This window comes from Coccinella septempunctata, chromosome 7 (genome assembly GCF_907165205.1).
Source record: "Coccinella septempunctata chromosome 7, icCocSept1.1, whole genome shotgun sequence".
Lineage (NCBI taxonomy): Eukaryota > Metazoa > Arthropoda > Insecta > Coleoptera > Coccinellidae > Coccinella > Coccinella septempunctata.
In genome coordinates, this window is record NC_058195.1 from 27755044 (window position 1) to 27781748 (window position 26705).

The 26705-nt window shown below is 36.5% G+C and overlaps 2 protein-coding genes across 4 annotated transcripts in view; both read left to right on the plus strand.

The window, feature by feature from the left end:
* Positions 1 to 26705, plus strand: part of LOC123317420 (chitinase-3-like protein 1) — a 215351-nt gene that overhangs the window by 83172 nt on the left and 105474 nt on the right. The window lies entirely within an intron of this gene.
* Positions 21891 to 22199, plus strand: LOC123317693. The gene has a single exon (XM_044904301.1). The coding sequence runs from the start codon at positions 21891 to 21893 to the stop codon at positions 22197 to 22199; it is 309 nt and encodes a 102-aa protein (XP_044760236.1).

A 26705-nucleotide genomic window follows, 5' to 3' on the forward strand; every position in this document is an offset into this window, starting at 1 on the left:
TAACATATATCACCCTCAAAATGCGAAGTTAGCAAATACACATTTTTAGGAAAATCTCCATTTGCTCCAATAGATGAACGTCGTTAGTACCTTTTTTTATTTGTACAATTTCGTTTGTAACCTCACCTATGATGAGAAATTGAGACCCCCCAATATTCGAAGTTAGCGCCCTCTCTTTCGAAAATGAAGATAATTTTTTTTACATTCGTTAGTAACTCGTTACTAAATATTTGTAACAAAAAATACTGAATTACTTTATTGCTTTCGATAATACTTCATCTGTTAATATTCGTGAAACAAATTTCAAAGTAATGTATGGTAGATATAACTTTCGGGTATAATCATTGCATTCATAGTTTATATCACACATTCAGTTTCTCAAAACTTTCAGAATGTCTCAATGAATATATATGTAATTACAGAGGAAGTACTCATTTGACGGAAGCAATACACTTATTCAGAATTCTCCAAAATGTGTATAAATACTCGAGATCCTCCTTTACACTCGGTTATATCCTCTAGTCTGTGATCGAATATCATCTTTTCAGCATGGTTTCGTCAAGGGCCGTTCAACAGTTACCAACCTCCTAAGCATAACACAGTTTGTTTCTGAGGTAATTGAGAGAAGATCCCAGGCTGATGTCCTGTATACTGATTTTTCAAAAGCGTTCGATTCAATGGACCATGGAATTTTGTTGACGAAGTTGTCCCAATTTGGCTTTTGCTCTAATCTTTTTATGTCCTACTTGTCCAACTGGCGGCAATATGTTGAGTTCAACGGTGTGCGGTCTAGAGTGTTTTCGAGTACTTCCGGAGTGCCGCAGGGCAGTAACCTTGGACCACTGCTTTTCATAATTTTCATCAATGACTTGGCTGATGTGGTGGACGTATACTCTTTGCTATTTGCAGATGATTTCAAGCTGTTCCTTGAGGTGAGGGATGCATTGGATTTTGAGCGGCTTTCCATCAATTTGCTGCGCGTTGTTGAGTGGTGCGAGAGAAACCGATTGAATCTGAATGCCAAGAAGTGTTATGTCAGGTCTTTTACACATAATAAAAATGTAATCCATTTTGATTATACTGTGGATGGTAACTCGCTTGAGCGTCCGGCGGTGTTGACAGATTTGGGAGTGATCTTTGACCCAAGGCTGTCGTTTGCACCACATATTGATGAAACTCTGTCTACTGCGCGCATTTCTCGTGACTTTTCGGATACAGCCACATTGAAGATCCTTTATTACGCATATGTCAGATCTAGGCTGGAGTATGCAGCTTTAGTATGGTCCCCTTACCACCACAACCATATTGATGGGATTAAGTCGGTGCAACGACGTTTCCTGAAGCTGTTGTCTTAGATAATGTGTGTCCGCCCATCGGTTTCCCTCAAGATTTACTTTTGATTAGACTTTTTCTAATCCCGAGACCTGCTTCCAGAGCGGAGAACACATTTTACATGTCATCACCGAGAACTAATACACTGAAATATTCACCTCTTTATAATTTGTGTCGTGCCTGTAACTCTGTTTGTCCTGACTTGGATATTTTTTATTGTAGCATCTCTGATATCAAGTCATACTTTTTTGCCTGACTTTGTCTCACTTGTCTTATTTTGTATATTTGAATTAGTTTTTTTTTCTTGTTTACCTTGTTCTGTAGTGGGGTTTGACCTGTAGAACATTGTACTCTTTAAAGAAATAAATAGATAAATAAATAAATATGCTAATTCTCCACTTAAGGGGTGTTGTCAATTGAAGAGTAGGTTACTAATGAAAAATTATGTGTGTCGAACATTTAGTAACTGGGTACTAACGAGTTACAAACGAATGCAAAAAAAATTAATAGTAACTTACGATGAACTTTTCAACCGTACTTTATTTTTCGTGAAAAATCGAACAGTGGATGGCCTTGAAGTTAGCACCCAGCGAAATGCGGTGTTTTTCTACCAGTATCTTTGAGGTACAAACGGAAATTTTCTTGTTACAAATAGTTACTAACGAGTTACGAACGAATGCGCAACGAAAAAGTGGGTGTTAACTTCGCATTTTGGAGTTGTCATTTTCCCACCATAGGTTAGGTTACAAATGAAAATTTTTGTGTTACAAATAGTTACTAACGAATTACAAACGAATGCAAAAAAAATGATCTTTATTTTCGAAAATGTGGGTGTTAACTTCGCATTTTGAGGGTGTCATTTTTTCATCATAAGTTAGGTTACGAACGAAAATTTTCGTGTTACAAATAGTTAGTTACGAGTTACAAACGAATGCAAAAAAAATTATCTTCATTTTCAAAAATGTGGGTGCTAACTTCGCATTTTGGGGGTGTCATTTTTTTATCATACGTTAGGTTACAAACGGGAATTTTCGTGTTACAAATAGTTTCTAACGATGGACTTCCCAAGTGTATTTTATTTTTCGCGAAAAATCGAACAGTGGGTGCCCGTGAAGTTAGCACCCAGCGGAATGCGGTGTTTTTCTAACAGAATCTTTAAGGTACAAACGAAAATTTTGTTGTTACAAATAGTTACTAACGAGTTACTAACGAATGCAAAAAAAAATTTTCTTCATTTTCGAAAAAGTGGGTGCTAACTTCACGGACACAACTCTGTGTTTAAGTCATTTTGAGTGACACATGTGACGACATTGACATATAAGATAAGTCAGTCAGCCAGTTTTTGTATAACGTTCTAGAATAGAGATTGCAGATTACGATTATTCTAATTGAATATTATTAAGTTTTCGGATAATAAAACGGAAAAATAAATTGAATATTTTATTGAAAACTGCACGACTCTAACACTTTCCATGGGTCATGTGTTAATCCCACCCCTCATGACAACAAATTATTCGGAGATTCCAGTGAAAAATTAACCTGCATAAACAATGTGAGGCTTCTAAGGATAACTCTGGTGGCAAAACTTCAGTATAGCTACGTAGAAATCTACATGCTCCTCATCTGGTAGTTCATTACAGCTCGACCAAATTCCAGCCAAACTGAGAATATTTGATAGTATAGCTGATGATATTCTTCTGAGAAAATTTTCATCCTTTGGTCTCAGTCCTGCATATGTGAGACTCTTGAAGTCATATTTGAAGGGAAGAGTAAATTATGTATTTTACAACGGTTTCAGATCATTTGAGTACATTCTTCCATGTGTAGTACCGCAGGGGTCCAATTCATGATCTAGGAGTTTTGTTTGACTCCACATTCTGTTTCATTCCGCACATTGAGGAAATATGTGCTAAGACTAGCAGAACATTGGGATTTGTACTCAGATCCACTTCGGAGTTTGAAGATCTAGAGTATGCTAACTTGATCTGGTTTCCCATCTACAACTGTCATCTTGTACCAATGGAGCGCATACATAGGAAGTTTTTCAAATATGTAACATTCAGGCGTACTGGTAGGTTTCCTGAGCGTGGAGCGGATTTATCAATCATGAATGAAATGAGAATATCGTCCTTGCTTGAGAGGCATGAGGAACAGTGTGCAAGATTTGCTCAGAGACTCCTAAATTACAGAATACACTCCCCCTATTTACTATCTAAAGTAACGTTCAACGTACCAAGATTGGTGACGAGATCTTCAATTGTGTTTCATTTGCCTGCGGCTCGTACAAATATGCTCGAGAGGTGTCCAGTTTATAATATATGCCGATGTGCTGACAGACTAGAGGTGAATGTGTTCGGTTAGGTTGAGTATTTGAAGTTGTGTTGATTCGAAGGTTGGACATTTTATTTCGTTATGTTTCGGCTTTGGGTCTTTTCTGAGCATGAGTTGCATATTGTTTTTCCCTTTTATTCTTATGCTTATATTTCTATAATGTGATTGGTCGAACTGTAACACGTGATATTTATTACTTTACCCTATAATTGGGATTTTCGTCAGTCTCGAGTGGAATCTTGACAAAAGAAGACGTGCTATAGTGCCCCATAGTGCTATAAAAGTGAAAGCGGAAGAGAAAGTCGAAGTGAATGTGGCCACTAAGAAAGCTACGGAATATTTGATTCCGTCTGTGAAGTTTGTGTAGGTTCTATATTTGTTATCGGAATTTTAATTCGTTAAAATTTTCAAAGTTGGTGTTCATCCCCAGTGTCCAGATTTTTGACTGTTGGTACTGCAAGAAACATCAGGTGAGCTTATTTTTCGTATCTATTTTCTTATTTTCCTCATAGCGTAGAAAACTTTTGGCTTTGTACCATAGTTTTATATTAGACTATTTCAGTGAAGATTTCTGAATATTCTATTATTTTCAAATTGTTTGATATTTTGAGAAATCTGAGTATAAAACCATGTCGGAAACCTCAGATAATGAGGGTTCCTATATGGAAGCGACCGATGCTGAAGAATTCAGCGTCGGCGAACACGAGGAGCTTGTGAAGCTCAGGGAAGAGAATGGGCAGTTGAAAGCTCAAATTGTCAAACTGACTGAAACTGTGTCACAGTTGGTCGGAAATAATATGTCGAAATCCCCCACTTACGCCACAATTACAAAAACGGCAGCGGGTTCCAAAAATAATACCCTTGAAGGAATTGTTTCACAACCCGAAACAAGGAAACATGATGCAACGTTGGTTGCGAAGGCCCCAAACAAAAAAAAAATGGGATTTTCGTGTTGGGTGAAATAAAGATTTATTATTATTATGATCTAGTTGCTATTGAGTCAAACCAGACAATGCTTTCTGAGCGACTGGCGGCATGTGTGGAAGCATTGAAGGTACAGGGCGACGTATTAAGTGAGCATTCTAGCACAATCGAGATCTGTCAAGCTGATATTTCAACCCTGTAGGTAGTATATAGTAATATCATTGGGGTTTTATCCGCTGTGTCAAGTCTAGGGTATCGCAACTGGATGAAGTATCTAAGACACTTGAGCGAGCATGTCAGTTGGCCCCATCGAATCCTACTGTCTGTCCGGAAGAAGTGGTTTTGCGTGTCAAAAGATCATACCACTTTATTTACCCTATTCCAGAAGATGTCGGTCTTGATGATTCACTGGTGCAAAAGATTGTGAAGAGGGTTGATGCTAGGAGTGCTGTTTACCGTGTTGGGTCATCCAAACCCGAACAATTAAGGCCAATAAAAATTGGATTTAGCAACCCAAATTCGGTGACTCGTGTTCTTCGCAATAAGAAGATCCTATCAAACCATCCTAGATACAAGAAATACATACTTTCATATGATAAAACTCCTGTACAAGCGAAGCAGCTGACCTTCGCGCAGAGCTTGAAAGAAGACGCCGAGCTTAGGAAGCCAATATCTCCATAAAACATATCAGAGGTATTCCTACCATAACACCAGATAATTCTGCCTCAAAAAACTAGCCTTACCTTTGAATGTATGGCCAGTGTTGTATACCAACATAGCTTCTCTAACTGCGAAGTTCAATGAGCTCCTTCTACTGATCAAATATCATGAGCTCTCTTTTATACTGATCAGGGAAACCTGGCTATATCCAGAGAAGTATGTATATGTATATGTATATACATATACATATACATATGTATATGTATATGTATATGTATATGTATATGTATATGTATATGTATATGTATATGTATATGTATATACATATACATATACATATACACACATATGTATATGCCCATATACATACCCGATTTCATATTGAACTGTTGCAATAGTCTCATTACTCCGCGATATGCAGGGGTACTTATATACAGGGTGTCTGTAAACAAATGCGAAGGGAGATGATTCCTCGATGAAAATAAGCAGGAGTAGTTCCTACAAATTTTTTTCGATATCGACCTTCCTTCCAAGATACAGCCATTGGAAGACGATGACAAGTTGACAGTTTTTGATTTTTTTTTACGGGTTCTAAAAAACACTGAGTCATAAAACTATACATAATATGAAGCACTAAGTAGATGTTACTCACACTTTTTTTTTATATCTCCTAAGTTTATTATTAGTGGTTGAAAATAAAAACATGTATTTTAGCGGGAGGTAGTTATTCTATGGAACACTTATACGATGAAATGGAACGTACAGTGATCAGAACTGCTTGTAAGTTTTTATTTATTCCGAGCTTTTCTCGGAATCAACTGTATGGAAATTTTGCACAATACTTTCTTTCTCCAGGATTGAATGGACAACCATGAGATAATTATTCTATTTTTCGAAAATCTATTCCACGAAAATAATTTTTGAAGGAAAATCATAAGGGGTTGTTTTTTTCAACCCCTAATGATAAAGTTAGGAGATCTCAAAAAAAATGTGTGAGTAACATCTACTTAGTCCTTCATTGTGAAAAAAAATTAGAAACTGTCAACTCGTCATCGTCTTCAAAAGGCTGTATCTTGTGAGGTCGATTTCGGAAAAAAAATTATAGGAACTACCCCTGCTTATTTTCATCGAGAAATCACTTCTTAAGTCCTTCGCATTTGTTTACAGACTGTATATCCACAACTCTATTGGAAATTCTTTTAAAATCTCGAAACATTCACTCAAAACCCCTGGCATGGACAATATGTTTCTGAAAGTAAAATCATCAGGCTTCACCTTATGTGTTTGCTGTATATATCGTCCACGACCATCCATATATGACCTATGTGTAAACATCTATAAAACTTGTCTAACCTGCATAAGCATGTTTTGGTGGCTGGAGACTTCAACCACGACGACATAAGAACTTGGCCAATATCTCTTTCACCCTCAGCAAATTTTCCTTCAGTTCTATTCATCGATATGTTGAACAATTCCAATTTACACCAGCTAGTTATCGCTATCGATCAAATCAAGAGCCAACAATCCCAGTTCTAATCCTAACAAAATGATGTTAACTTAGTTTCCGAATTAGAATACCTGCCACCACTAGGCAGATCAGATTATTTGGTTATGTCAACAAAAATACAATTAGATATCGATTTAAATTCATTCTGGAAAGATCCTGCATTTTCTGAAACTTTTAGGGTTTTCACTTCCAATCTCTGGAACAAAATCAATTGAAAAATTGAAATACATGATTTGCTCATGCGCAAATTCTTGCACTAATTTGTCAGGAGCAAATTAAGTAGAAAAAACTTTTGTCTGACGATGAACTGAAAAAAAAATTGAAATAATAATTATATATAGTAACGTTTCGGAGTCTATATCAGACTCCTTCATCAGACGAAAATCGATCTTTTGAATTGTAGTCAAATTAATTAAAATTAATCTCAAATAAAGGCTTCAATTCAGAAGATTTTTCGGAAATTGATTTTCGTCTGATATAGACTCCGAAATGTTACTACTTACTATACTTTAATTATAATTTAAAAGTTCTTTTTTTCAGTTCATTGTCGGGCAACAATTTTTCCTACTTGATTTGCTCTTGACAAATTAGTGCAAGAATTAACGCAAAAGCAAATCGTTTATTTCAAATTTCCAATTGATTTTGTTCCAGAGATTGGGAGTGTAAACCTTAAAAAGTTGCAGACACTTCCACACGAACAACAAGGAATAATCTATATCGGGCATCTTAGGGAATTGGACATAAACTGCTGGTTTTTACAACTTTGTCGACGAGCAGTTTATGCCCAATTCCCTAAGATGCCCAATATAGTTTAATAACATGGACGACAACATAACACAACAAGGAATAATAGTAGTGAACCTTGGATTAACAGCTACTTTATAGAAATGATTAAGTTCAAAAAATCGTTATGGTAGAGATGTTTGCGCAGTAGGCAGTCTTGTAACTTCCAGAAGCATAGAGTGTTTGCCAATTATCTTTCTAACAGAATACGTGAAGCCAAGTCTAAATTTGAGAATGATCTAGCTACCTCGAACGACAAAAACAATTCTTTAAATACACACACCGCATTTTCAATACCGTACCTTCTCTGTTTCTCGTCAAAAACACTGATGGTGTGGTTGCAGATGACCACAAGTGTTCAACTGAAATTTTGGCCAACACCTTCTCAATGGCATTCACGTCAGAACCAAACACACCTTCTACTACTTCTCCTCGCAACGACTCTTCTCTAACTTGTTTTGAAGTTGATCCCTTGACTGTTGAAGGAAAATTACAATCACTGAATCATCGCCAACCAGACGGTTTTTCTGCTAGGTTGCTCAAAGAATGTTCTCATACTCTTAGTCTTCCCATATCAAACATTTTTTCAATATCGTTGAAATCTGGTATGCTGCCACTATCATGGAAGAGTGCACTTGTGACACCCATTCATAAAAAAGGCGATAAACAAAATCCGAACAACTTTAGACCTGAAAGCCCCACTTCTATTCTGTGTAAAATACTGGAAATGTTGATATACGACAAAATGCTAACTTTTTTTCTGGATCATAACATCATACCTGATACGCAGCATGGTTTCATCAAAGTAAGATCTATTGTCACATGCCTTCCCAGCTGCTTCAACAAAAGGTTTTTTGGATAAAAAACTTCCTGTAGATGTGGTCTATCTAGATTTTTCGAGGGCCTTCGACAGAGTACCAATGAATAGGCTTTTATACAAACTGGACAACTTGGGAATTCGAGGATTGATCTTAAAATGGATTGAGAACTTCCTGACTGACAGGTCTTTTGAGGTCAGGGTGGGTGCTGCAAGATCGGAATCTCGATGCGTGCTCGGTGGCGTTCCTCAGTGCTCGGTTCTGGGGCCCTTGCTGTTTTCAGTATATGTGAGTGATTTGGCTGATGAGTTCAAGTCGAAAAGTGCTTCATTTGAAGATGATATTAAGTTTTTCAATTGCCCCCTTAACAGCTATGAAACCTTGCAGGAGGACTTGGACAACGACGTTTGTTGGTGCACCAAATAGTTGATTACAGTGGACCCTTCGAAATCGATTTATTTTCATTTTTTCAAATGCAATGCATATGATTTTTTTTTCATCGAAAATAACTAATGCATATTACTTCCCTTTTTGTAAAATGCATAGTTATTTTGATGATGGAAAAAAATGATATGCATTGCATTCGAAAAAATGAAAATAAATCGATTTGAATTTCGTCATGTTGATAGTACTTTTGTGGACACTTCATATGCTGGAGATGCTTTATTATAGCTGGCTATGATTCTTTGAAATCTTGTCTTTCAATCCGTGTTAAGCTGTTATTGGTATGTGCAAGGGTACGTGAAGTATAATTGAATAGCATAGCCACTACAGGTATATTTTTTTCGTCAAAATGACAAATATTTCGAAAACTATTGAAGAAAAATATGTTAAAAGTGTACAAAAGCATGTAGGAAATTCCAGAGAATTGAAAAACACCACAAAATATAGTTGTAGTTAAAGTCAATCTTCATTACCGCTGTGAAGTTGGCAGACTGTTTCCAGCAGACTGTTTGACGGAAATAGCCGAACGCTTGGACCAGTGGCGTACGGTCGCAAATAGATTTCTCGTGCGAATGTAACGGAATTCTTAGTTTCTTTTTCGCAGAAAGAAATGCGGCAGAGCTTCAACATATTTAATATGGTGAAACGAATATTCCATGAACAAATTGCGGACTTCGGAGGGACAAAGGGTTGAAAAGTTGAACACTTAATATTAGGTTTTTTTTACAAAGAAAACGGGAACGGAGCAGAACCAGATTCTGATCGACGATTCAATAGGGTGAAAGGAATATTCTGAAGAAAAATTTCGGACTTCGGAAGGGACGGCGGGGTTGAAACTTTAACCCCTAACATATATAATAATTATTTTTTTTTCACAAGGAAAACGGCGACGGAGCACAAACAGATTTTGTACGATGATTCAGTAGGCCGAAAGGAACATTCTGATGAAAAAATTTCGGACTTCGGAAGGGACGGCGGGGTTGAAACTTTAACCCCTAACATTCATTATTTTTTTTCACAAGGAAAACGGCGACGGAGCACAAACAGATTTTGTACGATGATTCAGTAGGCCGAAAGGAACATTCTGATCAAAAAATTTCGGACTTCGGATGGGACGGCGGGGTTGAAACTCTAACCCCTAACATTCATTATGTTTTTTCACAAGGAAAACGGCGACGGAGCACAAACAGATTTTGTACGACGATTCAGTAGGCCGAAAGGAACATTCTGATCAAAAAATTTCGGACTTCGGATGGGACGGCGGGGTTGAAACTCTAACCCCTAACATTCATAATTTTTCTTCACAAGGAAAATGGCGACGGACCACAAACAGATTTTGTACGATGATTCAGTAGGCCGAAAGGAACATTCTGATCAAAAAATTTCGGACTTCAGATGGGACGGCGGGGTTGAAACTCTAACCCCTAACATTCATAATTTTTTTTCACAAGGAAAATGGCGACGGACCACAAACAGATTTTGTACGATGATTCAGTAGGCCGAAAGGAACATTCTGATCAAAAAATTTCGGACTTCGGATGGGACGTCCAAAATTTTTTGACCACAATGTTTCTGTCGGCCTACTGAATCATCGTACAAAATTTGTTTGTGCTGCGTCGCCGTTTTCCTTGTGAAAAAAAAAAATGAATGTTAGGGGTTAAAGTTTCAACCCCGCCGTCCCATCCGAAGTCCGAAATTTTTTCATCTGAATGTTCCTTTAGCCCTACTGAATCATCGTACAAAATTTGTTTGTGCTCCGTCGCCGTTTTCCTTGTGAAAAAAAAAATGAATGTCAGGGGTTAAAGTTTCAACCCCGCCGTCCCATCCGAAGTCCGACATTTTTTCATCTGAATGTTCCTTTAGCCCTACTGAATCCTCGTACAAAATTTGTTTGTGCTCCGTCGCCGTTTTCCTTGTGAAAAAAAATTATGAATGTTAGGGGTGAGACTTTCAACCCCGCCGTCCCATCCGAAGTCCGAAATTTTTTCATCAGAATGTTCCTTTAGCCCTACTGAATCATCGTACAAAATCTGTTTGTGCTCCGTCGCCGTTTTCCTTGTGAAAAAAAATAATGAAAGTTAGGGGTGAGACTTTCAACCCCGCCGTCCCATCCGAAGTGCGAAATTTTTTATCAGAATGTTCCTTTAGCCCTACTGAATCATCGTACAAAATTTGTTTGTGCTCCGTCGCCGTTTTCCTAGTGAAAAAAGATAATGAATGTTAGGGGTTAAAGTTTCAACCCCGCCGTCCCATCCGAAGTCCGAAATTTTTTGATCAGGATATTCCTTTCGGCCTACTGAATCATCGTACAAAATTTTTTTGGTGCTCCGTTGCCGTTTCCTTCTGAAAAAAAATTATGAATGTTAAGGGTTGAAGTTTCAACCCTGCCGTCCCATCCGCAGTCCGAAATTTTTCTTCAGAATATTCCTTTCACCCTATTGAATCATCGATCAGAATCTGGTTCTGCTCCGTTTCTGTTTTCCTTGTAAAAAAAACCTAATATCAAGTGTTCAATTCTCAACCCTTTGTCCCTCCGAAGTCTGCAATTTGTTAATGTAATATTCGTTTCACGAGCGGCGGCGCTAAACCGATAAAAACTGTCGTGTCACGTAAGCGATAATTAGTGCGATAAAGTGGAAAAATTGGATCGAATTTGTGAAAAACTGTGAGATAAGGTTTTTGAGCATTGAAGTGTGCCTAAGATCGGTGATAGAAGTGGTTGAAATTGAATTTGCAAAGGAAGTTTTACGGAATAAAAGATTAAGGTTAAAGATAAAATCGGACAATAACAAAAGAATATACATATAAATTCTGTAACTGGCGAGCTAGCGAGGGAGCGGGTCGGTTCCTGAATCAAGTAGGGGCCCGGCGCAACTGTTCTGTCGACGCACGGCGGTTACGGAGTGGGAAATTTCTGGGAAACTCGAAGAGAGTGCAGTAACTGGAGATCTCAAATGAAAAAGACCGATCACAAAAGGAATAGAAGCGAGGAAGAGGAAGAAGATATTTTAGTGGAGAATAAAAAAGTACTGCGATCGCCGACTGTTAAGAACAGGGGAAAAGAGATGGACATCGAAAATTTAGAAAGAATGTTCCAAAGGATGATGGAAGAGATGAAGTTGGAGATCAGAAGGAATACTGAGGAAGTGAAGTTGGAAATGAAGAATTTGAAGGAAGAGATGAAGAAGAGAGAAAAGAAGTGGGAGGACGAGAGGAAGGAGTTGGAGGGAAGAATAAAAGTTTTGGAGGAGAAAGCGGATCGAGAAGAGAAAATGAAGAGGAAAAATAACATAGTAGTGAAAAATTTGGAGGTTTATGATGGGAAAGAAAGAGAAGAAGTTAAAAAACTGGTTGATGAAGAGTTGAATTTGAAAGTGGACATAACTAAGGCGTATAAAATAAATCGAGGAACGAAAGTAGAGATGATAGTCGCTGAAATTGGAAGCTGGGATCAGAAACAGAATATAATGAAGGCAAAACAGAGATTGAAGGGGAAAGATATTTACATAGATAATGATCTGACTCTAAAGGAAAGACAAGTTCAAAAACAGATTCTTGAAATAAGCAGAGTTGAAAAAAGCAAGGAGAAGAAAGTGAGGGTAGGATATAGGAAAATATTTATAGATGGAAAGCTTTTTGTATGGGATGATGACGAACAAGGGGTGAAGGAGAAAGAGTATGCGAACATAAATAAAGAGGCTCACTCGTCAAAAAACTAGTGAAAAAAGGAGGATGTAGGACCATGGCAACGACCCAGCAGGAAAAGGAATCTGAATTTGGAGAAAAACTTTGCACTACACAGGGAAAATTTAGAGGAAGAGATGGAAATACAAACTCGTCGAGGAATCAGCAGAAAAGAACAGCAAAAATGGAGAAAAATGGGAAAAAGGAAATATACAAGATTGGGACATGGAATGTGAGGGGAATTTCGGGAAAGGAGATGGAGCTTTGCGGTGAATTGGAGAATTCTATGTTGGATATGTTGGTGATAACTGAAACTAAAAAGAAGGGAAATGGAAAGATGGCAATAGATGATAGGTATACATTGGTATGGAGTGGTGTACATCAGGATGAAAGAGCTAGAGGCGGAGTAGGGTTCTTGATGAAAAGCGAGGTGGAAGAAAAGTACCTGAATAAATGGGAAGCAATTAATGAAAGAATAATGGTAGTTGAACTGAGTTATGGGGGGGTGGTGGAGACGATCATAGGTGTTTATGGACCAAATGAAGACGATAAAAAGGAGGAAAAGGATCATTTCTGGAATGAATTAACTTTGGTAGTGGAGGAGGCTAGAGGAACGATCTATATTGCTGGTGACTTCAATGGCAGGGTGGGAAAAAGAAGTAGCCAGCAAACAAGATGTATCGGGGAACACGGGGAAGATGTGTTGAATAGTAATGGAAAGCGATTGTTGGAATTTTGCGAGATACACGGATTCATCATAGGGAATACTTTCTTCGAACATAAGGACATACACAAGTACACAAGAGAGGTTAAGTCAAGAGGGGAAAGATCAATAATAGATTACATACTGATAGAGGAGACAAACCGAAGTCAATTAAAAGATGTGAGAGTATACAGGGGGTTCGAAATATCGAGTGATCACTATCTGTTGGTTGCAAAGAGTAAAAAGTTGAATGGAAAATTTTCGGAAATGGGATCGAAGAAGGGAAGAAAGGAAGAGACAATAAAGTACTACAAACTGAGAGAGAAGGAAGTTGCTGATCAATTCAGATATGAAGTGGATAAGAAACTGCTTGAAGAACTAACTGAAGATGCATACGACGACAGAAGCTTGGAAGCGCTCATACAGTCCGCTATTAAAGTGTGTGGTACTAGGAAAATTGCGAGGTATAAGAGACAAACGAATTGGTGGTCTGAAAGTATCAGGATGGAAGTAAAGAAAAAGAAAAAGATCTGGAAAACCTGTCTGCAAGGGAGAAATGCAACAATAATGGAGGAATATAGAGCACAGAGGAAGAAAGTGAAAGAGCTGATACAAGAGGCGAAGCGAAAGAGCTGGGAAGAATTTGGCAATAGATTGTGTGTTGTTATTGATCATCATGTCTAAACGGAAACTGATTCTTTATTGAAAATCGAGTATTTACAGTACATGAGTAGGGTTAACACATGCGTAATAATGTTATAGATAATACATTATAATCTATATCATGACATCTCCCCTTTTTGCAAAATAATGTTTTTCTCATATCCCAACAATCTCCCTTTCCAAAAAATTTCTATAAGCTTATTAATCTATGGACAGAAAATTTACAAAATATAAAAGTTTTTACAATTCAGAGAATTTACAATGTTGAAACCTTAAAATTTTTAGTACCCTATGGTGTAAATCTATCTGGAGGTTTGGACATTCTTCCGAACCTTGTGATGTAATGAGGATTTTGTAATTGTGAATTTGTGTTCTCAATTCTAGAATTAGTTAAATCGGGTTTTATCTGATGCCGATTTCTAGTTACTATTTTATGTGAATCACTCAATCTTATACTGTATCTCCTATTACATTCATCAATATTTGTTATTATCCCAGGTAAACTATAAAAACCATTATTCTTAATGAACACTTTTTGCTCGAGTTCGAGTTTAGGTAAATTTTTTGAGTTTCTGTCGAAATATCGTTTATAAATTTTTTGTTTTTGACGTAAATTAGTACTGTGATGTTTGTTATTTATTATTTTAGGTTTAAGATATTCTGAAGTAACAGGCAAAATACTTTTCAAATTTCTGTGCATCAGGATTTGTGCAGGTGAATATAAATTATTGTCAATGGGTGTATTTCTAAGTTCTAACAAAGCTAAATTGAAATCTGTGTTATCATATAGACATTTTTTTAAAATTGATTTAAGAGTCCCTATTGTTCTCTCTATTTGACCATTAGATTGTGGAAAATAAGGACTGCTTATTGTGTGCTGAAATTCCCATTCCTTGGCAAAAGATCTGAAAGCATTTGATGCGAATTGAGGACCGTTATCTGAGAAAACTTCATCTGGTATTCCAAATAAAGAAAATATATGTTTTAAGTAGTCTATCACACTTTCTGAAGAAGAATTTCTATTCAAACATTTCACGTCCATGAACTTTGAAAAATAGTCAACCAAAGCTATGTAATACCTACCTTTCAATTCAAAAAGATCTATACCGATTTTTTGCCATGCTCTCCCAGGAATTTCATGATTGATTAATGGTTCTTTTTGTGGAGTTTTCGAAAAAACTATGCAGGACTTACATTTTGAAATTAGATTATCAATATCAAGCGACATATTCGGCCAATAAAATAGTGTTCGTGCGCGATATTTAGTTTTTTCTCTACCCAGGTGACTCAAATGTAATTTTGAAAGCATATCTCTCTGTAGACTTTGTGGAATAATTAATCTGTTATTGAAAAACAACAATCCATTCGAGAATGATAAATTATCTCTATTTATAAAGTATGATTTTAAATTATCAGGAATTTTTTTTTTACATGGCCAACCATCCTTCATAAAACCAAGAACCTTCAACAGGTTCAAATCTTTTTTAATTTCAGATTTGATATTTTCTAAATTCGTAGTAGAAATAGGTAGGTTTTTTTCTATAGCTAGAACTTGATATTCTATATTTTCATTCAACAATGTTCCATCTTTATCATAAGAACATTTATTCGAGTCATAGGCGCGAGAAAGAGCATCTGCTAATACCAATTTTGTACCAGGTTTATAAATTAATTTTATGTCATATGGCTGAATGGATATCAACATTCGTTGTAAACGCATGGGACAAGCATTGAGAGGTTTTTTAATTATTGAAATTAAAGGTTTGTGATCTGTTTCGACTGTAACATGTTTTCCATATATATACTGATGGAAACGTAAACATGAATAAGTTATCGCGTACATTTCTTTTTCAATTTGCGCCCAATTCTTTTGCGTATCTGATAATGATTTGGAAATATAATAAACAGGCAAATTATTCTGTAGTAAAACAGCACCAATAGCATTTTGAGATGCATCCACAGATAACGTAATAGGTAGTTCGTTATTGAAAAATTGTAGTACTGGCTTATTCATTAAAATATTTTTGAGTTTTTCGAAATTTTCCTCCTGCTGATGACCCCAGTGCCATAAAACATCTTTCTTAAGAAGGATTCGTAAATTTTCGGTTTCAAATGACATTTTTGGTACGAATTTCGAAATATAAGTAACCATACCCAAAAATCTTTCGACATCTTTTTTACATTCTGGTTTTTTGAAATTTTTTATCGCACAAATCTTCTCCTCATCAGGTTCAACGCCGTTTCTTGAAATTATATGACCCATAAATTTTAGTTTATCCACCCCAAACTCACATTTTTCAAAATTCAGCTTCAAATTAATTTCTCGAGCTCTCTCTAATACCTTTTTTAATCGCATATCGTGTTGCTCTCGGGTGGATCCCCAAATTAAAAAATCATCAACATATGATAAAACGCCTTCCATATCGTCGAAATTTTGTTTTATGTATTTTTGAAAAACTTCAGACGCAGGCTTAATTCCATAAGGCAAACGCAAAAATCTGTATCTACCAAAGGGTGAATTAAACGTGCATCTGAAGGAACTCTCCTCACTTAATTTAATTTGCCAGAAGGCCTGACTAGCATCAAGTTTTGAGAAAAATTTCGCATGTGACAAAGAAGCAATTATTTCATCCACTGTAGGAAGAGGAAAATTTTCAGAAATTATGGCTTTGTTCAATTGCTGTGGGTCCATGCAAATTCTGAGATCACCATTCGGTTTGTGTACTAAAACTAAACTATTGACCCATTCAGTTGGTTCATTGACTTTAGCTATAATTTCCTTTTTCTCAAGATCATTTAGCTGGTTCTTTAATTTATTTTGCAACGAAAACGGAACTTTTCTTGGAGGATTTATCACTGGTTGAATAGAATTATTTATTTTAAAAGAATATTCTTGACATTTAAGAGCTCCGACCCCTTGAAATACATCCTTGAATTGACCAATTATTTCCTTTTCATCAAATATTTTTTGTTGGATAGATCCAATAAATTTAAGTAATTTCATTCTCTCGCATTCTTGTTTTCCCAAAATAGCAGGAGAATATTTGTTATTCACAACATGAAATTCAACATATCCATGAAAATCGTTATGATGACATAGTAAGTTGCACTTACCCAAAATATCAATTCTAGTACCAGTATAAGTCGAGATTTTCAAATTACATGGTATTAAATTATTCACATTGATATTCAATACTTTCAAATATCTTGCCGGTATGGCATTAATTTCAGCACCAGTATCAAGTTTGAAGTTGAGCAGAATATTATTTTCGAATTTTAAATTTATGTTCCATTGTGAGTTGGAATTCTCATTCTGCTTACCAATTGAATTTATGAAAAAATCTGAAAAAGAACATGATTCATCAGAAATTACATCAGTAGAACCTGAATTGTTTAGAGAAATTTCTTTCACTGATCGACAATATTTCGCGAAATGATTCACTTTACCACACTTTGCACAATTCTTTCCATAAGCCGGACACTCGTTTATTGAATGTTTATTACCACAATTTCTGCATGTGAAGACTTTGCTGTAGTTCGAAGATCCTTGATGTCGTCCAGTGTTTGGTTTCGATTTGTTTTTGTGTTTTCGTTCATTGAAGTGGAATTTTTTCTCTCCCTGAAATTTTGGATTATATTTGTTGGACTGTGTGGTATTGTTGTCATTTCGAGATTTGTTTATCTTATGTATCGACGATCCAGCTACTTCATTCGCAAGAGATCTCATTTGTTTTTCCGTTCTTTCTGATATCTTACATAATTCCATTGCTTTTTCAAGAGTTAGATCTTTCGTTTGAAGCAGATTTTGTCTGATTTTCGAATTTTGTATTCCCAAAACCAGTCGGTCTTTGATTAAACTGTCACGAAGGTCACCAAATTCACATGTAGCACTAAGTTGGCGCAATTCCACAATATATGCATCGATGGACTCGTCATCTTGTTGATTCCTCGTGAAGAATATATATCGTTCATATGTGATATTTTTTTGTGGTTTGAAATGTTCATCAAATTTGCGTAGAATCGTTTCATAGTCCATTTTATTTTCATCTTCATCTTCATATGTGAAATTATTATATATTTTTAAAGCTTCATCGCCAATAACGCTCAACAGAATTGACGATTTTGTCTCTGAAGATTTTTTTGTGAGATCTGTGGCCTTCAAATACAGCTCGAATTTTTGTTTAAAGAAGGTCCAATTTTCATCCAGTGAACCATTGAAATTCATTTGTGTTGGCGGCGTGATTCCAGTCGCCATATTGAAGCGTTTTGAATTTATCAACTTCAGCTTGATGTAGTTGTAGTTGTAGAATTTTTCACCTCGAATTTTTGAATATTCAGTGTTATTTCAAATGTGTGAATTTTCTTACGGAATTTGAAGTTTTTAATTTTTACGAATTTTCGACTGACTTTCAATAAACATGCTTATCACTTATGTTCGCAGCGCCATGTGTTGTTATTGATCATCATGTCTAAACGGAAACTGATTCTTTATTGAAAATCGAGTATTTACAGTACATGAGTAGGGTTAACACATGCGTAATAATGTTATAGATAATACATTATAATCTATATCATGACAGATTGGAGCTGGATAGCAGGAAGAACCAAAAATTATTCTATACTGCAATGAAGAGCATGAAAGGAGGAAAAGCGACAGAGTTAACTTTTAATATCAAGGATGAGAAGGGAAATATAATAAGGGATGAAGAAAAAGTTCTACAGAGATGGAAAGAATATTTCGAGGATTTACTGGGAGTGGAAGAAGAAACAGATGATACATTGGTGAACGAGGGAGACATTCAAGAGGAAGAAGAGGCAGAAATAGAGAAAGAAGAATTGATACAGGCACTGAAGAGTATGAAATTGGGTAAATCACCAGGGAGAGATAGAATAAGTGTGGAAATGTTGAGGAGTATGGGTGATAGAGGATTTGAAATACTTTGGAGGATTATTCGAAGAGTTTGGCAGTCTGAAGAAATACCAAAGGAATGGGAAGTGGGGTTACTGGTACCAATATACAAGGGCGGAGACAACAAAGAGTGCAAAAACTACAGGGGAATCACGTTGCTCAGCACAGTAAGGAAGATTTATGAAAAGATATTAGAGAACAGAATTAGAAAGAAGATAGAGAGCAAGTTGTTGAAATCTCAAAGTGGATTTAGGAAGAATCACAGCGTACAAGACCATATTTTCAGTTTGAAAGAATTGATGAGGCGGACTTTGGGAACAAATGGGGTTCTCTACCTGGCTTTTGTAGATATAGAGAAAGCTTTTGACAGGGTGATACGGGAGACAGTGTGGCATGCGTTAAGAAGGAGAGGAGTCAGTGAAAAGATGATCAGCTTGATAAAGAAGTTGTACGAAAATACCGTGAACCAGATTATACTGAAGGGAAGAATTTCAGAGAGTTTCACGACGATAAGAGGACTGAGGCAGGGAGGAGGATTGAGCCCACTATTGTTCATAACCCTTATGGACGATATAATAGAGAAAAGCAGACAAAAAACTAAAAAGGTTACAGTGGGTTTTCATAGAATGGAAAGGGTATGTGTTTCGGAGCTAGTGTTTGCAGATGATGGCTAAAAGTGAAGAAGAATTACAACAGAACTTGAATATCTGGGATGAGGTTATATCGGAGTATGGAATGAAGATGAATAGAGAGAAAACAAAGGTGATGGCGGTGGCAAGACAGGAAAGAAGAATGGAAGTGTATTTGGGAGGACAAAAAATCGAACAGGTAGACAGATATAAATATCTAGGAGTTATTTTTGAACAACACGGGGGACGGGTCAATGAAATCGACAATAAAATAATGAAGACAAACAAACTATACCACGCCATGAGGTCAGGCATTATAAATAAGAGAGAAGTATCAAAGTCAACAAAGCTCAAAGTGTATAAATCGATCTACAGACAAACTTTGTGTTAAGAAAAATAGTGGATATTCTAGAAAGTTTATTGAAACGACATGAACTCTCGAGCGTCAGCTAAAAGACTGACTCCTCTTGTTGAGCCTACATCGAATACACACATCTGTCATTCAGACCATAGAGTTAAGTTACTTGACATGATTGTTCAGCCTTAAATCAATAGATGTCTCTGGTGACATTTTAAATATAAAACTAACACCCCCACTTATTTAAAATGTCTTAATCCTAAATTTTCAACATACGTTTTGAATTCCACAAATCTGTCGAAGGCCTCATCTTTGCTTTTGAGGAAATATACAAAGACCATTTTTGTATAATCATCTTCCAAGATGAAAAAATATCTTGAACCTCCTAGGGATGTTACTTCCATTGGTCCACATAGATCTCCATGAACCAATTCCAATACTGAAGTTGCTCTGCTTCCCGGATGGTTAAATGGATATCTTGATTGTTTTCCCTCGCAACAGACTTCGCAAACTTCGTTTTTCTTTGAATTTTCTTTGCAATCTAGACCATTCACAAGACCATTTCTCATTAAGTTAAGATCCTTGTAATTTAAGTGACCAAATCTTCGGTGCCATGTTTCTAAGGAAACAGCCATATTTACTAGCATAGTCGACTTAGTTTCAGTATAATTTAACTTATACACATTGTTTACTAGACATGCTGTAGCTACTAATTGCTTTTTCACGTTGTAAATATCACATCCTTTTTGGTGAAATTTGACAGTATTTCCTCCTCTGATGAGCTGACTCACAGACAGCAAATTTGTCATCATACCAGGAACATACACAACGTCACGAATTGTAATAGGATTCTGTTTTTTATCAACTACAGTTTCTATTTCAATGTCACCTGAGCAATCTACAGCTAGTTTATTATCGTTAGCCACAGTAATTTCTTTCAATTCTGGATTTCGCTGTATGTTCTTCAGCCAGTCCTTTCTGGAAGTAATATGCATGCTGCATCCTGAATCAACATACCAATCCGTTTTGTTAAATACTCCACTGATAAAAACTGCATTAAAAGCACTGCTCGAATCTTCCTTCTTTTTGTTTTCTGGACATTTGTTCATAAAGTGACCTGTTTTCTTGCATTTATAACAAGTAACCTCACTTTTGTTTTTGTTTTTCTTGTTGGTGCTGCCACCTCTGTTACCTTTGTTGAAAGCTTTGTTGGCGAATGCTCCAGCTGTAGTGTTTTCTGCAATACCAGCGCCACCTAGGTGCATATCCAACAACCTGGACTTAATGGAATCTGCAGTAACGTCTATTCCAGAATGTTCAATGGCGATCACCATGGGTTCAAATCTTTCCGTTAAACCGGCAAGCATCAAGCTTCCGATCAATTCTTGACTGAGTTTGAAACCGGATCTATCCAACTTCTGGGATGTGTCTATCACTTGATTCACATAATGTTCCATTGATTCACAATTGTCCAAACGTAACGAGATTAATTTTCTGAGCAAACCAATTTTTCGCGCGAAACCACTGTCCTCGTACAAGTTTCTGAGTTTGTCCCACACTTCTTTAGCCGAATCACAATCTTTCACATGGATGTAAAGCGAAGCGTCTAATGTAAGAATCATTTTGGCTTTAGCCTTACCGATTAACACATTGTCTGTTTGCGTACCACTGATGCACTCCGTGAGTCCTTCTAGAACGAACACGTTTTGCAGAGCGAAAGCCCAATCTGCATAGTTCTCACGACCCATCAGTTTTGGGACACACGTTAAAAAACTCGTGGCCATTTTAGCACTCGATGTAATTCGCGTTTCTCAAATAAACTACTAAAACTTTCGTCCTGGGCCCATAACCTGTTAAGAAAAATAGTGGATATTCTAGAAAGTTTATTGAAACGACATGAACTCTCGAGCGTCAGCTAAAAGACTGACTCCTCTTGTTGAGCCTACATCGAATACACACATCTGTCATTCAGACCATAGAGTTAAGTTACTTGACATGATTGTTCAGCCTTAAATCAATAGATGTCTCTGGTGACATTTTAAATATAAAACTAACACTTTGACTTATGGATGTGAAACATGGAACCTGAACTTGAGAGAAAAGTCAAGATTGCAGGCTATGGAAATGAAATACTTAAGGAGAGTAATGGGAGTGACTAGAAGAGACAGGATAAGGAATGAATCAATTAGAGAGGATTTGCAAGTGGAATCTTTAGAAGAATTTATTGAGAGGAGACAACTGGAATGGTGGGGACACTTGAATAGAATGGAGGAGGATACAATGACGAGGAGAATTTGGGATGCCAAAGATGTCAGAAAGAGGAGACGGGGAAGACCAGAGAGAAGTTGGGGACAAGTCATTGCGGAGATATTGAATAAGAGGGGAACGAATATTCCGGAAGCTAGACGCATATCATTGGATAGAAAGAAATGGAGGGAATATATTCAGATGTAGAGGCCACACAACACCCTACACCCAATGGGTAAAAAGGGTCAAAATGACTATATATATATATATATATATATATTCGTTTCACCATATTAAATATGTTGAAGCTCTGCCGCATTTCTTTCTGCGAAAAAGAAACTAAGAATTCCGTTACATTCGCACGAGAAATCTATTTGCGACCGTGCGCCACTGGTCTAAGCGTTCGGCTATTTCCGTCAAACAGTCTGCTGGAGACAGTCTGCCAACTTCACAGTTTCCATTCCCTTTTGTGGGACACCCGATATATTCGAAAATATTTTTAGGTTGTGCTTTTCTTGGAGTAGTTCAAGTTAGCATCAAAAAATTTTGCCAAACTTTGACCGCTAGTGGGACAGCCTGTATATATAAATATATATATATATAATGTACAACATGTTCGTATTTGTTGTACCATGAATAAATAAATAAACATATCTTCCAGTGACCGCGCTACCTGGATATCCGGACTTTGAGCGACTGCTGACCAGCTCTGTTACATTAATCTGTGGTCTGACTATTTTCTTCTTAAATTATATATTATAATTAAGCAGTTAATGAATTTTCAGTCATTACAAAACTCTTGCAACTACATCGTTATGGCAACAACTAATGTGGCGTGCTGACTCGCCGTGTTCCATAAAAATGCGGTCGGACCACTTTCTTACGTTTTTTGGTACTGTGAAGTAGTGTACTGATAATTTTCAATGGAAATGCAAAATACCTGTAGAGCATGTTGTAATTTCACATATATCAAAGCGCGCCACTGCCAGGTGTTCTACTGCCTGATCTTGAAAGAGGGTGCTGACTCATGTACACCCTCAATACTAAAGCATATTTAATTATGGCCATTACAAAACTCTTGCTGACTTTTGTCGCCAGCTCTCGGACTAATACGTGAACAACTATGCTGCTATCTTACCGGGAGCTCCCTGCTAGCCGTCGGCACTCGCCAGGGACTGTTACGTCGCGGCGATATCGCCCGTGTGAATCGAGCCTTACAACGTGTTTAAATGAAATAGTTTTGGATCCTTCGAACAATCCATACCTTATTGTTCTTTTCCATGATGAATCGATCTCTGAGAACTACTTGCAGCTCTTCACAATGCACAGCAAAGCTTCTGACATGCGCGGTGCATTCTTGTGAATTCTCAGAAGTTTGCTTGAAAGAACTATAAAATTCACTCCTCCCTATGAATACGCACTTTTGAGCTCCAAAATATCTTTTGAATATGTCGATTAACTCGACCTTTGTGACTATTTGGTGTTCGGTATGCACAAATTGAACAAAAGACGATAGGAATCTCCTGATAAAATATTCAGGAACACTCAGAAGCGTATTAACAACTATATTTCTTACAAAACTAAGAATGGGTAGTAAAATACATGATTAACAGCCGTGTGCACCGACTCATTTAAAGCGAGATTAACGCTTACTTGATTATTTCTATAGCAATCATTGAATCTACGTTAATCCTGTCTTAAATGAGTCGGTGCAAGCGGGTTTAAGGAGAATTAATTTGGAAAACCTAAAAATAAGACGAAAAGTACCTATTGTGTAGTCATGCCCGTTGAAGAGTTACATTGCTTCAAAAATGTTTAATTTGCCAATTTGGCAAAGTTCGCTTTCGGAAATTAGCCGCCTGCAAAAATTAGCCGCCGTAATCTATAGCCTACATAGCATATATAGAAAATCCGCCTCTGGGAACACTGACCTTTTTCTTTCTTCGTTTGTGATGGAATTCACCTTAGAAATAAGTGAGTCTTGGTTTGAATATAGACCAATCATTGTGATCTATGTCGAACTCTCGGAGATGTCCGATTAAAGTATTCTGAATTGAACCAATGCTAGTTGACATATTCAGTACCGTTCGATATTTCGATGCGAATTGATTTTCATCTCGTTTCAATTGATAAATTGAATATTTTAATTATTTATTATTTATTTATTATTATTATTTAAAGAAATTTATGTCTACGCTTCAAGAGTATTTATTAGAATGTTCTTCAAAACAACAAGAAGGAATCTAATGGTACCTGTCGACCTGCGACAAAATAGATTGGAGAGCAGTCTCAAGCACTCTCCGACACAAGTCAATACTAGTCTCCGAGACCGAATATGTCTCAAGTGCTCCGATAAATAACGCCCTGAGATTGACACAAACCGTAATATACTCCATTAACTTTTATTTTAGCACTCGGTTGGCCATGGAAATTTGACACATTCCGCTCTGTATAGAAGGAAAATGTGGGGTTATGAAGCTTGTCAAAACATTTTTTGGTTTTGAATAAGCGCTATTTTCCGTTCTACGTAAAAGTCTCAGTAATTACGTATTTTATCACAATGTCTAATCACTTCGGAAAATATAAAAAAAAAGATTTATTCGTCTAAACAGGAAGTTCTCCCAATTATAAAGACTACACAAGTACAAAATTGATATAACTAATACAACAGAGTTAAATTTACAAAAAAAAAAATTAAAAATTTACAGGCTAATAATGCATCTGCCCAAGATGCAGCAATTCCCTCAGTTTTAGATTAAAGGCACGCACACTATCGTTGAAGACATCAACATCAGCACATATACCAGTGAATTGTCGACATATAGCATATAAAGGTGATTTAATCATCATATTAGTCCTGGGTTTAGGAAGGTACATCACTTGCTGAAGTCTACTACCATTGCGCGGAATACGAAAATTTAGCTTGGCCAGCAAATCAGGGCAATCCATATAGAAATTGAGCAGCTTGAAGAGGACAAGTCATTAGCAGTAGATTCTTCTGTTCTCTAAAGACAAGAACGAGAACCTATTCAGAAGCGTGTTATGGTCAAAACCCCGAGGCGGGTAAACTCCATCCAACCTAAATGCCAAGAACTTTAAGAATTGCCTCTGAACAGATTCCAGTCGAGCGATGTGAACGTTGTATATTGGACCCCAGACAATACATCCATACTCAAGCCTGGAGCGAACAAATGAATTGAAGAGGGTAGTAAAACTGTTAGGATCCTCAAAATCACGACACGCCCTAAAAATGAGGCCAAGCATTCGCTTTGCAGCTGTTGTGATAGAGTTATAATGGTGAAGAAATGTTAATTTATGGTCAAACTCAACTCCCAAATCCTTAATCTGCTGCACTCTTTCCAATACTACCTGGCTTATAGTGTAGACATGCTCAATCAATGTGCTCTTTAGAGTGTAGGTCATGGTTTTGCACTTATTGATATTTAGTGGTAGTTTATTTACAGTGCACCATTGGTCCAGCAGATCCAGATCTTGTTGGAGTAACCTACAGTCATTCAAAGATGATATAGTCCTGAAAAGCTTGAAGTCATCAGCAAACAACAAAAAGTAACAGCGCAATTGGTCACCAATATCATTTATAAAAATTAGGAATAGTAGGGGTGTCAAATTACTGCCCTGAAGAACGCCGCTGAGTGCAGGGAAGGAACGAGATTTATGACCTCTAAATTCCACATATAAAATACGATTGGTGAGGTAAGAAAATATGTCGAAAATATGTGACGAACATAATTAACGTTCATACAAACTGATAGAAGGTATACCAAATCTAGTTATTTGCATAGAAAATGCAAAAAATCAGTTTTTAATTTTGCTATGGAAGAAAATTGAATTATTGACACATAATATGCAGTAGCTTGAGGAGAGTTAATGTTGGTTATCTTCTTTGGCCAAAGGTTGAGGACGTTACATCAGTTGTAGATTTCAAAAAATCAAACCGAAGATGAAATGCATATGATGCAGTGGTAGAGTATGGGTATCTCTAGAAGGAATTGACGGATAATTACAAGAATGTTAAATTCTTCCACAATAAACATCTTGCATCAATGGAAGTCAAAATAATTGGAAGTTTCAAGGCAAGAACCTGTAAACAAAAATTTCACATGAATCTACAATTAACAGGACAACTCGTATTTATGACTGTTTATTTTTAATACTTTGATATAATAATAATAATATATTTATTGATCCCTTGCGACATTTACTATGTATAGGACAAGTCAAATGAAAAATAGATAAATAGAAAAATAAATTTTCTGGAATTTATTCTACGATGACATTCATCTAAATTCCTGTACTTTATACAAGGAAATTCTTTGTCATTCTCTTCATTCACAATCTTTTTGATTGTGGAAAAATTCAGCTAAAATATGAGTAGTTTAGATTCAGATGAAACATTATATAAATTCACTTACATTGACATATCTATATTAGAATATCAGGGTTATTTGAATGAGCGGACCTGAATTCTAAACAGCACTTTCTGAAACCCTGATGCCTTCTCTCTTTTTAAATCACTCATCGGCATTTTTGTAATATTAATTGATATTAATTTTGACAACAGCGTTATGATATTAACGACATTTCATGAATGCCAACCTTACTCCGTTCTAGTTACAAAAACTTGAGAAAAATATTTCATGGCCAACCGAGTGCTAAAATAAAAGTGAGACGTCGACAATTATTTAGATATCA